General features: G+C 44.1%; 1 protein-coding gene across 1 annotated transcript in view; it reads left to right on the plus strand.

Annotated features, from left to right (window-relative positions):
- Positions 1–91: 91 nt before the first annotated feature.
- Positions 92–12887, plus strand: part of OSTF1 (osteoclast stimulating factor 1) — a 44283-nt gene continuing 31487 nt past the window's right edge. Inside the window, exon 1 of the mRNA XM_080912167.1 lies at positions 92–270. Within this exon, the coding sequence (XP_080768293.1) occupies positions 237–270 (34 nt within the window). The 5' untranslated portion in view covers positions 92–236. The remainder of the gene's footprint in view (positions 271–12887) is intronic.

Here is a 12887-nt window from a genome sequence, read left to right on the forward strand (position 1 = left end):
AGCAGGCCGGACCTCCGAGGCTCGGCCGGGCTCCCCGCCGCAGCCAATCAGCAGCCGGCGAGGCGCGGTCACTTCCTGGTGGGAAGGCCGGGCTGTCTGCGGAGCTCGCTGGCCCGAGTGTCCCGCATCGGGTTGCGCGCAGGTCTGGAGCGGCCGCGGGTAGCGCAGGCTTGGCGCCCTGTTCCCGTCTGCGCGTTGGGCTCCCGCGGTTGAGCCTGGCCGATCCGTGTGGCGCCATGTCCAAGCCACCTCCCAAACCGGTCAAACCAGGTAAGAGTTCTGCGCGCTGCGGGTACGGGTCTCCAGGCGGCGGGACCCCGAGCTGGGAGTTCCCGTGGAGCGCCCTCGGACTCTGTCCACACTGCTCCTTAGGACGTTCTAGCGCTGTGGTGGCAGCACCTAGGTCGCGGCCACTTCCTCATCTTTCGGCTTGTCGCTGTCAAGTTGGAGTTCTTGACCGGCAGGCGAACGGGAAGTGCGCTGCGGCTGGGTGGGGTTTGCGCTTCGGGGCCCCGACTGGAGCGGGCCGGGGACTCGGGGTCTCGGGGAGCTCTGGAGAGCTGCACCGGCGCTGCCAGCCTGCCAGCCGGGCTGCAGCCCTTTCGGCTCCTAGCTTTAGGCATTGTCGCTCTGTCACGCATCCTAGTGTTTTGCTTAGGGTGACTCTGGCGAACTAAACTGGAGAGAGTACGAAGTTCCTCAAAGCAGTTTTCTTGACCACTCTTCCTGGTTCACTTTTTAAAACGTTGTTCTTAGAGTGTTTTCTGTGACGTGGAGAAACGAGAGAATTTAAAGAGACTGTTATGTTTCAGCTCGACGAAATACACTCCTGGGAACTTCCATTTGGGTAAGGAGTTAACAGGAATAGTAGAAAATGGGAGATGAATGACTGACGAACCCAGCCCCCTTTTCCAAACTCCTGCAGCTTGAACCATTTGCATCAACGTTTATAGCCGCTTACACTGTTTCAGTGATTTTTTTCCCTTGAGTTTGGGTTTTTTTTTTTTTTTTTTTTTTTGTTTGTTTTTTTTGTTTTGTCTTTTGTCTTTTGTTCTATTAAAGTGACAGTCATTTCAACTTCAATAATTATCCAGTTTTCGTCTTTTGGGGCAGTATTAAGCCCCTGAATTTGAAAATAATGCACACACATTTGTGAAATAGGCATTCTTTGTCAATGTAAAGGCCTGAATCCGAAGGAAGTAGCTCAGACTGGCTTTGGCCTGAGCAGAGGCTGGGCGGTGCTGGTTGAAGCTGCCTTCGATGTGAAATCTGAGAAGTTTGCAATTTGCAATTTAGATGCGGATGTATGAGGTGGCAGTTTTGTAAACTCAGATGTGAAGTCAGGACCTCAAGTGTGCAACTAAGCTGAGTTTTTTGATGGCTAAACAAAGCACTTGATTTTGAAGAAGGAGCCGAGAATCAGGTCGTGAGGTTTTTCATTTCTACAGACACATTAAACGTGAAGTCAGTGTTGGGTCTGTGGGTGCTGGCAAGAGCCTGCCTTTGTGTACGTGATTGTGAACTTGTGAGTTCCTGTACCTTGGGTGTGGTTTAGGGCTCAGCTTATTACTAAGTCAGGATTTGCTCTGGGAACTAGTTTTGTTGTTTACATCTCTGCCTTTTTCTCTCCAGCAAATCAGAAAACACATGGCTAAACACTTTTACTATTTAGAGAGAACTCTGACTTTGCTGGGATTTGTAAGGCCCAAACAGAGTTGCCATAAAAACCCCATTTATTTACCTAGTGACAAACAATGAGAAATATTTGTGTCAGTAAGACTTAGGTACTGGTCTAGCCACACATACCTGTTTGAATTCCTTGACTTCTTTTCAGTAATGCTACCAGGTCAGTACCACGTTGACTCCCATTGTCCAGCGGGGAGTAAGGCACAGCAGGGTAACTCTCTGATCAGCAATGGGGTGGTGATCAATGAATCATAGAGAAGTGCAACTCAGATGTTTGACTCCAGGATTTGTGATTTGCCCCTGTGTGAGGAGCTCTGAATATTTTACAGATGGATAGAAATCTGAAGGAACCAGGCTCCCCCCCCCCCCCCCCCCCCCCGCCAGACTGTTTAGTGCACAGCCGTGCTGAGTTCCCTTGGTTAGTGGACAGCAGGTGTACTGTGCTTTCTTTCCTTACTTTTCTTGACTTACACTAGGCAAGTCACAGGGATGACAGTCTCCAAAGAAGCCGGCATTCATGAAAACATATTTCAGTTTTAATTTTTCATCTATTGCTTTGTTTATACCCTCTCTCTTCCCCAAAACATTTCTAAGCATTTAAATTTTCAGAGAGAGTTGGGGGAGAGGGAAAAGAGAAAGGCTTGGGGCAGAGAGGGGAGAGTAGTAAGACATGAGAAGAAAAAGTACGAGGGTAGGCATATAGGTCATATGCTCCTGTAAAGTTACCGAAAAGGGGCGGTCGTGTGATTCTCAGCTTCACGCAGGCAGATGAAAGACCAACAGTGAGGCCTGTAGTGCTCAGGAAGTTAACGTGGCATTTCTTCTGGGAAAGTTAGTTTAATGGCAGATCTGAGATCTGAGACAAACGTTCCCACAGAGTCTCTTCCTGTGTTGGCAGGTTTTCTGTAGCATTGGAGTAAGACAACATGGCTCCTAATTTAATGGGCAACACTGAAAAGACGGGAGCCAGATGAAGGGACAGAGAGGGACAGAGGACTTACTGTAAGAGTCTACAGGCATGCCTTACTTATTTTTCCTGTTGCGATTTAAAAGATTTCTTTTGGTGCACAGTTCCGTGAGTGTAGTCTACCACAGCAGGAAACTCCTGGAGACAGCTGACCACATGACATCCTCAGTCCAGAAGAGAAAAGGATGTATGTTCCCATTCTGACGGCATTTTCCTTTTTATCTGGATGAAGCACTCAAACCAGGATGGCACTGCCCTTGTTTAGGGTCAGTGTTCACAGCTCAGATAACCTAATCAAGGGAATCCCCTCCAGGCATTCTTAAAGGCTGACTTACTCTAGATGATTCCCACGGGTAAATCTGGACACTTGTTCCTTTTGTGGTTCCATAGCTTATGTCAGTATGAAGCATCACAAATATCCAGGGACATTAAACAACAAAGTTAATGCATCTTTCAGGCTAAGCAGCCTGTACCCAACAAGGGGCCAGTGGTATGAGGAGGTAGCCCAGGCAAGTTCTGGTAGATCTCGAAAGGAGAGTGCTCCTCCCCCCCCACCTTCCCCCTCCATGAGGGTTGGGGGAGAAGGGGAGCATTTAGAGTTTTCCCTTTAGACATTTTTTTTTTCTTTTCTGCTTTCCTTTCTCCTCTGCTTCTATCTGTTTCTTTTTGAGATAGAGCCTCACTATCTAGCCCTAGATGGTCTGGAACTTACTGTGTAGACCAGGCTTGTCTGGAACACAGAGATCAGTCTCCCCCTTCCTCCTGGATGTGAAAATCAAAGGCATTTGCCATCCTCCTTGGTTTCTGGTTTAGACATTCCTTAATGTAGCTTGTATTTTAGACCATATACTGGGAGTTTCTAGGAACTGTAAGATAAAGCTTCAACCTTACTTGTTTGGTCCTAACTTAGTTTATGTATCTACAATTAGATGTCAGATTATACCCATTTAATTGTTTAATCTTGTAATTAAAAAAATAAATAGAAAAAACAGCAAAAAGTGTATAGTGGTACATGTCTGTAGAGAAACCTGGTTATGCAGCATGCAGCACCCACCTCAAAAAACAAAACACACAATAAAATGTATTCTCTATTTTAGAATACTTGACAAACACAGACAATAAATAAGATTTATAAACCATTCTTATCACCTAGAAATAATCGCTGTTTAGATGAGTGAACTCTCAGTTTTTCCTGCACATCAGTTTTTATTATGAAAAGGAAATAGAAGCAGATATCTTCAGATTGCCATCTGAGTGTCACATGGAATTGTCTGGCTGTGGCTGGGGTATGTTTCCATTCTATGTTCCATTCAAGGATATACTTGAAACATCATTTCCATAACAGTTTGTGTCTTGTGTGGCATTTCATCTTTTAAGGGATCACTTTTGGCCACTGAAGGTTTGTCTTTGAAACCCTCCGCTACTCATGTACATGGGCCATCCTGCCCTTCAGATCCCTACAGCCTCTCAGCTTCACTAGAGAGCTATTAGGGTAGTTTTCAGCCACCCTTGGACTACAAGGAGGGTGGCTCTGTCCAGCCTGGTCAGTGTACAGGACAGAATGCTGTTCTCATAGACACTGTTTGAGAGATTCAATAGGCCACAGGATAATACTCATACTGAATGCCACGTGACCCTTGTGGCCATCTCATTTTGGATAGATTTGGTGACAGTCCACTGTACTTGGAAACCTGATGTCTGATCTTGGCCATCTCCTTCAAATGGCTTATTGATTTTGGTGGCAAGAGGAGAGCAACATAAATACTTTATGTGGTGTGTGAAAATAAATCTGTGGTACTTACAAGAAACCTGCTTTTGTCTTTCACAGTAAAAACATAAAAAGCCTTGCATGTATGTTTTTTAAACAAAACTTGAGAGGAAAAGAGTTTCTGTCTAAACTGGTCTTGACTATTGCGTAATCCATTCCTTCATAAGTAATGAACCACCGGTGAGGGTGATCCCTTGGCTTTCAGATGTACTTGGTGGCTGGTGTCTCTTATAAATGTGACACATTTATACCCAGTATCTGAGTGAAATCGGAGGGAAAACAGATCGAAGACTCCCTGGATGATGATGCCAGTGATGGGGAAAATTAAAATTGCGCTGACTGCCTGTGACAGGAGGATAGCAAACACCCCGAGTCCTCTGTCTCCTGTATTTATTCTGACTTCCCTGTGAAGTAGGTCCCTATATCCTTGTGAATGCTGTGGCTTGGAAATAGAGCTTAGGCTTTAACTTGGATATGTGGCCTTAGTGTGTGTGTGTGTGTGTGTGTGTGTGTGTGTGTGTTAGTTAGAGTTTTACTGCTGTGAACAGACACCATGACTAAGGCAAGTCTTATAAAGAACATTTAATTGGGGCTGGCTGACAGGTTTAGAGGTTCAGTCCATCATCATCAAGGTGGGAGCAGGGCAGCATCCAGGCAGGCATGATGCAGGCAGACCCGAGAGTTCTACATCTTCATCTGAAGGCTGTTAGTGAAAGACTGACTTCCAGATAGGTAGGGTGAAGGTCTTAAGCCCATGCCCACAGTGACACACCTATCCAACAAGGCTATAACATTGTATCTAAGCTAGAGGGATTTAACTCAGTTAGAAGGAGTACCTAGCAGGGTACTCCTAACTTGCCTCAGGAGAGTCTCCTGGCTTTCATTTCAGGACTTCCTGGTGGCCATCTAGGCCCTAACTCACTCCTGTGAGACAAGAGCTATCTTCAACATAGGGTGAATCTGGACAGGCTGTGCACCTTCTTCAGACTCTGTTGAGTAAACACTGCACTTCTTGGGAGATGCTTCCACAAACCCTCAGCATAGGTGAGGGCCTTAGATGAGACTCAGGAATTCTGGATGATTGCTGTGTCTCATCTTTGCTTAAAGTCCAGATTCTGACATTTATCTCTGATGTATTGCTTGCTGAGGTTTCTGGGGTTTTCTTCAGTTGTTTTGGGGCCTGTTTTTATGAATCAGTGAAGCTGCATCTTGATTGTCCTTCTGGAAGACCTGAATTGGAGACATTTTCACAATTCCCTCCCAAATTCATATTCCAAGTATGTGCCAAACTCGAAGTTTTTGTTGACAGCCTTAATTTCTGTTGGGAAATAAAACCACCTCTTCTACAATGTCTGCATTTAGGTTATAAATCTAAGTCACCTACTGAGCTGTCTACCTGGATCTGATCCTAACATAAGCTGCATTCTAGTAGGAGCTGTAGAACCCCTTCCATCCTGTGAGGGTCCTGGTTCTTGCTGAATACCTTCTTTCCCCTCCAGGAGGGCCAAGTCTGTACATGAATGTTCTTTGGGGACCTTTGGTTCCTAGGACTGGGTCTTGCTCCTCATGAGCTCTGTTTTCTGTAACAAGTTCTTGCCCAGTTCCTGGTTGGGCTAGGGTCTTTGATGTTAGGACACCTGATCTGGCATGTTCCTTTGACTGGCATATAGACCAGCCTTTCTCATGCATAAGAGTTAGAACATAGGTTCCTTTTTTTCATTGTCTATTGGCTCTGAGGATGAATTCACAGCTTCTTATCTGATTAAAAGCATCCTCAGTGTTAGCTTGATTTTTGATCTGCTGTGGTTCCCATCTCTGAAATACATTAAAATAGAAGCCTGGGGTGTGGCTCAGGTAGTAAAGTGCTTGCTGAGTGTGCATTAAGACCTGGGTTTCAGCCCCAGGCATGATGGTGTACCCTGTAATCTCAGTCCTCAGGAGGTGGAGGAAGGAGGGACTACCACTCAAGACCAGATTCACCTATCTAGCAGGTTTGGAACCAACCTGGTCTATCTGAGACCCTGTCTCAAAACAACCAAAAGGTGTATGTACAGTAAGTAAGAAACAAGCCTCTGGAAAGGAACTCCCTGAATAGTGAATGACTCTGTAATGACAAGATTCAGGATTCACCTCAGACTGACCTTTTGTATAATTTTCATATTTCTGAATAAGCTCATCTACCAGGCTCCTAGTACTTGGGAGCTTTTAGTTATTTGCGGCCTGCCCCTAGCTTGGTGCTTAGTGCCGTATGGCTCCACAGTCATGGAGAGATGGAATACTCCAGGTCAGACTTCCACGAGCGATCCTGAGAGAGGAGAGAATAGTATGAATACTAGTGGAGGCTACAATGCATTGATGGGTAAATCGGGTCCCCATTTCACAGTCTCAGCCCACGCAGGGTAGTGTTGTGTCTACAGTGAACTGGAGAAGGAACACTGGGAGCCCGTCAGGATACTTCAAGGGCACTATAGGCACAGATTTTAGTGAGACCATTGTAAAACATGACTATTCATGCATGGCTGCCAAGACAGGTTTTCTTTATGACTTATTTACTTGTTAAGCTAATATTTTTATGATTTGAGGAACTTTTGCAATGTACTTTGATCATATTTCTTCTTTTCCTCCAGAACTTTTTAGATCTTATATCTACCTTCCCAGCCCCTTCCAACTTTGTGTCCCTCCTCTCTTTTTTACTAACCCACTGAATCTCTTTGGAGCATGGTCAACCTAGGAGCATGGCCAACCTAGCAGGGGACATACCCTTAGAGAAAAATGACTCTCTCCCATATAGGATTTTATATTTAGAAAATGTCAGCTCTGTGGATGTGAGCTCTAGGAATATGACTTGTTGTTTTTGGAAATTTATTATCTGTGTAAAATATCCTTTAGGGCTCATCTTTCTGGGGCCCTCCCATCTTGTCTTTCTGACTCTTGTAAATGTGACAGTCTTAAACACTTGGGCTCAAGGTCAGTCTTCGCTTTCTAGGAGCTCTCATGTTTGATTCTAGGCAGGACGGTTTTCATTGCTGCTCTTTAACCAAGGGTTGAGAAGTCTTCTCCTAAGAGAATGACTGTACACGTTACTCTGCATCAGTGTGCTGTAAGAAACTAAAGCCTCCTTTTCCCTTGCTCTTCTTCCCCCAACTACTAAACAATGCTTTTATCTGGGGTTAAAAGGATTAGCTTAGGAATTTATAATTATAGTGATAGGAACAAGTTTTATTGTTGTGACATTAGGATTCAAAAAATTCTATTTAGAGGAGATTATACTTTAAATGTTAATTTGTTGGGACAGTGGTGAGAGATGGTGAGCTACATGTGTATGTGGATGATGAATATAGAGAGTGAATTTATGGCTGTCTCAGGGCATACAGTTCAGATGACCGTGGCATGTGGGTCAGGCCACAGCCCTGAGGCTGCAGGTTCCTCCTTCTTCTGTTCCAGCCTCTCCATTTGCATCTGACAGAGCAAGTGATGGATCTGGGCTTGGGAGGGAATCAGGGCACCTTCAGAGTTTAAGGGCCAGTTCCACAGTCTCCTGCCACCCATGCCAACACACACACACACACACACACACACACACACACACACACACACACATGGTTCTGGGTACCCATCAATGCAAATGACATTTTAGAGCAATCAGTGAGCCTAGTGTGGCTCAGAGGGGAGCAGGACCTTGGGTCTTATAGTATCCTCAAAGTGAGGTACTGTTTGTGACCTTCAGAGGTTGCTACCTCCCCAGTCAGGGTGTGAGAGAAAAGGGGGTTTCTTCTCTAACAGTCCTGTAATTTACCCTGTTCTGATGGTGGCCCCGGGGTGGGGGGGAAACCACATCTTTTAGTTTATCTGCTCCTGTTCTCTGAGGAAGTTCTAGAGGCCTCTGCTCCCCTTGGACCCTTTCTTCTTCCTAAATCTGAGGTGGTTTGGGGGAATGCCAGGATACTTCACTGAGTAAAGGTCACCTCTGGCCCTGTGGAGCCCCTTAGACCTGCTGGGCCTTTCCAGATCTCCTGTTCTGTGGAGCTCTTCCTTCCCTGAAGGGTCTCAGCTTTGAGGATCAGGTCTTTCCACCCTTGTATCTGCTGCTAAGTGACCATGGCTGAGGAGATGGAGACTCTAGACCAGGCCTTCAAGGGGATGGCAGTAGAAGCACGTATTCTGGGCCTCCGTCTGTCGTTCCCCCACCCCCCGCCCCATGACAGGCACATTATGTACAGCCTCTGAAGTGGTACTACTGTGCTTGAGAGGGGATCCTCTCAGGGAGGAGTCTCCAGCTGAAAGCCGGTGCTGCAGTGAGTATGACTTGTGGTCACTGTGTTGATTTCTTACAGATAGCTTCTCTGAACTCATTTCCCCTTTTTAAGTACCTCCCTCCTCTCCCCTCCAACTGGGGATTAAACCCAGGGCCTTACACTTGTTACCCTTCAGCTATAGCTCAAACAATTTTATTTATTTATTTATTTATTTATTTATTTATTCATTCATTCATTCATTCATTCATTCATTTATTTTATTTTGGGAAAGAGTCCATACTAAGTTGCCCAGGTTGGCCTAGCTTGGCCTTGAATTTGTAATCCCCCTGCCTCAGCCTCCTAAATAGTGGCATTTTAAGACTTCATCATCAAACATGACTCTCTGAGATCCCATTTTTGTGGTTTCTTGGGTGTACTGTGGAGAAAAATATTTTAGTTTTTGGAAGAAGAAGGGCTCAATTTTCAAAGATATCCCTTATTGATTTTTTCCCCTTGCTCTTTTCTTGTGATTTTTACATTTCACACACACCCAGACTTTGCTGTGTTAAACCAGAGTTTGAGTATTAACTTCCTGCTATGCAAATTTGGCCACTCTCTGGTGTAATATACTGTCTGACTACTTGACCGCTTGGCTGAGGTGAGGTAGGTTTGGCCTAAGGTAGTTCTTTCTCGCACACCGTAAAGCTTTGTTTCTCTGCCAGGTTTGAAGAGTTCATATGTACTGAAGACATTTGTAGGGTTCACACATGCTGAACACATTTCCAGCATTGCATTGTCTTGGTAGGATGTGCCCATGGTGGCTGAGTGTCTCATTAATGCTAGTATTCTAGATCTTTAAGCCTGAAGGGTTTTTTGTTGTTGTTTTTCCACAAGTTTTCTAAATACTGGTTGCACACATTGATATGTGAAATGGTCTGACCTTTTGTTTCAAATTATGGACCTCCCAGTGGTAGGACAGATTCTCTGTGATCAGTTATGGCCAGTAAACAGAAAGGGCGAAGGCAGGGGAGTGCCAGAGAAAATAGCAACAGAAATATCTGAGTAACTGAAAGGAAAGTTTTTTTTTTTTTTTTAATGAAATTGTCTTTGGTTCTATGAAAATATTTGTGTGCCTCTTTATGTGTGTGTGTATTCTGTGAACTGTGGGTCTTTTAAAGCACTTGAGAGAGTTCACAATTGGCCTAGACACATGCAAGTGCTTTAGCAATTGCCTTTCTAGGAGAGTTAGTTATGCTTGCCTTCTTGTCTGATAATGTAGAATTTATACCCACTTCTTAGCCACTGGAAATAATATTGAAAAAAGCTTAAGGATAAAGTGTGATCTCCTTTCCCCCTACTCCTTGGTCTTGAAAGCCCTAGTTCAGGTTCATGCCCCAAGCCTGATCTCTCACCCTTTCTTCTACCCTCTGTCTCAGGTGCAGTGATATGTTGGACAATCCCAGAATGCACTTCCTGCCCTCCAGCCCCTGCATACTCATGCTGGTCATTGTTCTGGGACTTCCTGTCCCTGTCCTCTCTCTGCATATTTTCATTTTACATCATACGAGATGTTGCCTTCTGTCACCTGAACTGTTTTTGTTTTGTTTTGTTTTGTTTTGCCATTGTAGGTGTTTAACTGCCTGCCATTTCTTTTCAGGGCTATTTCAGGGAGAAAAGGAGAACCAAGGGACCCTTATTAGAAAAAACACTGAAAATGCACAGTCTTCCAAGTTGTCCTTCAGTAGGACGCTAATAAAGAACACGTTTTCTTGTAATTCTGATTCACTCTTGACAGTGCATAACCTAAAGGAAATAAACATGACTTGTAGCTTTGCTACCCAGGGAAATTGCATTTTGTGTTTTCCTGTAGTTTCTCTGGATGCGTATCTTGCTTTACATAGCAGATTGCATGTATATCACAGCCAGTCTCTTACATAAGAGCAAAGCATCAATCTGTTCCTCCAAGGCTATATTTTCAAACATTACTGATCCTAAGGATTTGGATATAGGAGACAAATACTCTACCTTGTTTCTACTTTGAAACAAGCTCCTGCTCAGGTGTCCTGGCCTAGAATACTGACTTTGCTGCCCGCTGGCTGTAAATTTGTGATGATCCTGTTTGACCTGCCAAGTACCTGGAGAAATGGGATGGTGCCACCTAGGCCTAGCTCAAAACCCATCTTTGAAAGATGATGATAAAACTTTAAAGGCAACTTATATTCTAGAATTGTATACATGTATACTAATGAGTGCTTTAGCTCTGAATAATTCTATTTCAGTGTCCCTAAATATGTTTTAAAAGTACAAATTTAAACTCATTTAATTCTCCAGCAGCCAAGGAGAATATGTTCTGTTCCCTTAATAAACTCATTGAGATTTTTGCTAGAGTATTGTATGTGATGCATTCCCTACTATTCGAAACTAGGAATTTGATAATAGTGTTTTGTCAGTGACAGCAAAGGTATGTGCATTAAGTCCTAAATAATGTGCATATGCACAGACATGTGTCAGAAGCAGTACCTACTGCTTCATGTATATTAACATTTTCATCCTCAGGAACATGTGTTAAAAACGGTTCTCTGAGGAGTGTCTAGTGCTGAGAGCCTGAACTCTTCATCATGACCTCAGTGGTCTGGTTGCTGCCTCATGAACCCATGTCCTCAGGGAAAATTCTTCCTGGTTCTCTGTCCTAAGACTAGGGACTTCCCATCCACAACTGCTGCTTCCTTAGCTATAAAATATGGGTAATAAAATACTTGGCTTGTCTCAAGGATTCAGCACATACTGCAAGTTAGTGCTTTGCGTGGTGCCTGGACCATGGCAAGTAATATCTTGTAAATGTGAGCTTAGAAGGGTCATTTCATTTTTTTCCTCAAAGATTTATTTATTTATTATATATAAGTTCACTGTAGCTGTCATCAAACACACCAGAAGAGGCCATCAGATCTCATTACAGATGATTGTGAGCGACCATGTGATTGCTGGGATTTGAACTCAGAACCTCTAGAAGAGCAGTCAGTGCTCTTCACTTCTGAGCCATCTCTCCAGCTTGGGTCATTTCATTTATAATGAATGGTTTTAGTGTTGGGGAATTTCCTCTTGGGTCTTGGATATGTAGAGTCATTTGCCCAGCTAATGGTCTCATATAGGAGGAAACTGAGCCCAGCCTCATTTGGGGTCTTTGTAGGGAACGTGGGCTGTAGCTCTCCTTGCTTTGCCATGATGTGCCTTTGTCTAACTTGTTCCTTTCAGAAAGGGCCATGGGATAGGGGCTTTTCTGTACAGGGGCAGATACTGAATATTCAGGTTTGGGGGCTAAGGGAAGTCTGTAGTGACTCTGCATATAGTGAGGGGGGGGCACAGGATATGCAAATGAGCAGCCATGTTGTGATACAGGAGAAACCTTCAGCTCTGGACATCTGCATTTGAGTTCAGGTCATTTTCATGCACTGGGAACTACTGTTTACCCTGTGAAGCTTATTCTTAGGTCATAGATCATATAAAAACAGCGGCATTGCTGTTATTATTAGTAACTGGGCTTCTGTCTTTCCTAATAGATGGTTTATGTAGTCTCTGAACTGAAATCATTTTCTTCCAGGTTTCTCCAGTCTCCTCAAAACTATTGGGGAATGTTTAGCAACTGTCTTCCCCTTTCTCTCTCATTTAGTTACCCAGGATACAGTCGGCAAAGAACGTGTCCTTTGGAAGTTTGGCTCCTGAACTTTCGGATATTTATGTTGTCCACGGAAGAAGTAAAAGGAGCCAGCATGCATGATCCTTCAAGAAGTAAAAGTTGCTAAGGTTGCTGAAAGACAAAAGAAAAAAAAAAAGAGAGAAAAAAAGGACTAGAAAGGCACACTGTTAATAAACAGAACCCTCTTGTCAGGAAAACACTGGCTACTGTTTGTTAGGAGCCCACCATTCCTGCAGCTGAAATCAGGACACATTTCACACTCTTCTGCCTTCCCAGAATCATCTTTTTGGGTTGGAGAGGGAGGTAGTGGAGAAGAGGTAGTGTTGGAATAAGAAAGATAAAAAATACTGTTCACAGTCTTTTCTGTTAAATATTCGGGTTGATTTGCTTCCATTCAAGAATATGAGTATGTGGGAAGAAATGTATTCAGCTACATTAGTTTTTATAGCCATAGCTCTTGGACATTGCTGGGCCTCAAACACACTGACTTTCTTTCCAAAGAGTACAGTCTCTCTTTATTTTTGAAGCAGTGGGCTT

This window comes from Micromys minutus (genome assembly GCF_963924665.1).
Source record: "Micromys minutus genome assembly, chromosome: 2".
NCBI lineage: Eukaryota > Metazoa > Chordata > Mammalia > Rodentia > Muridae > Micromys > Micromys minutus.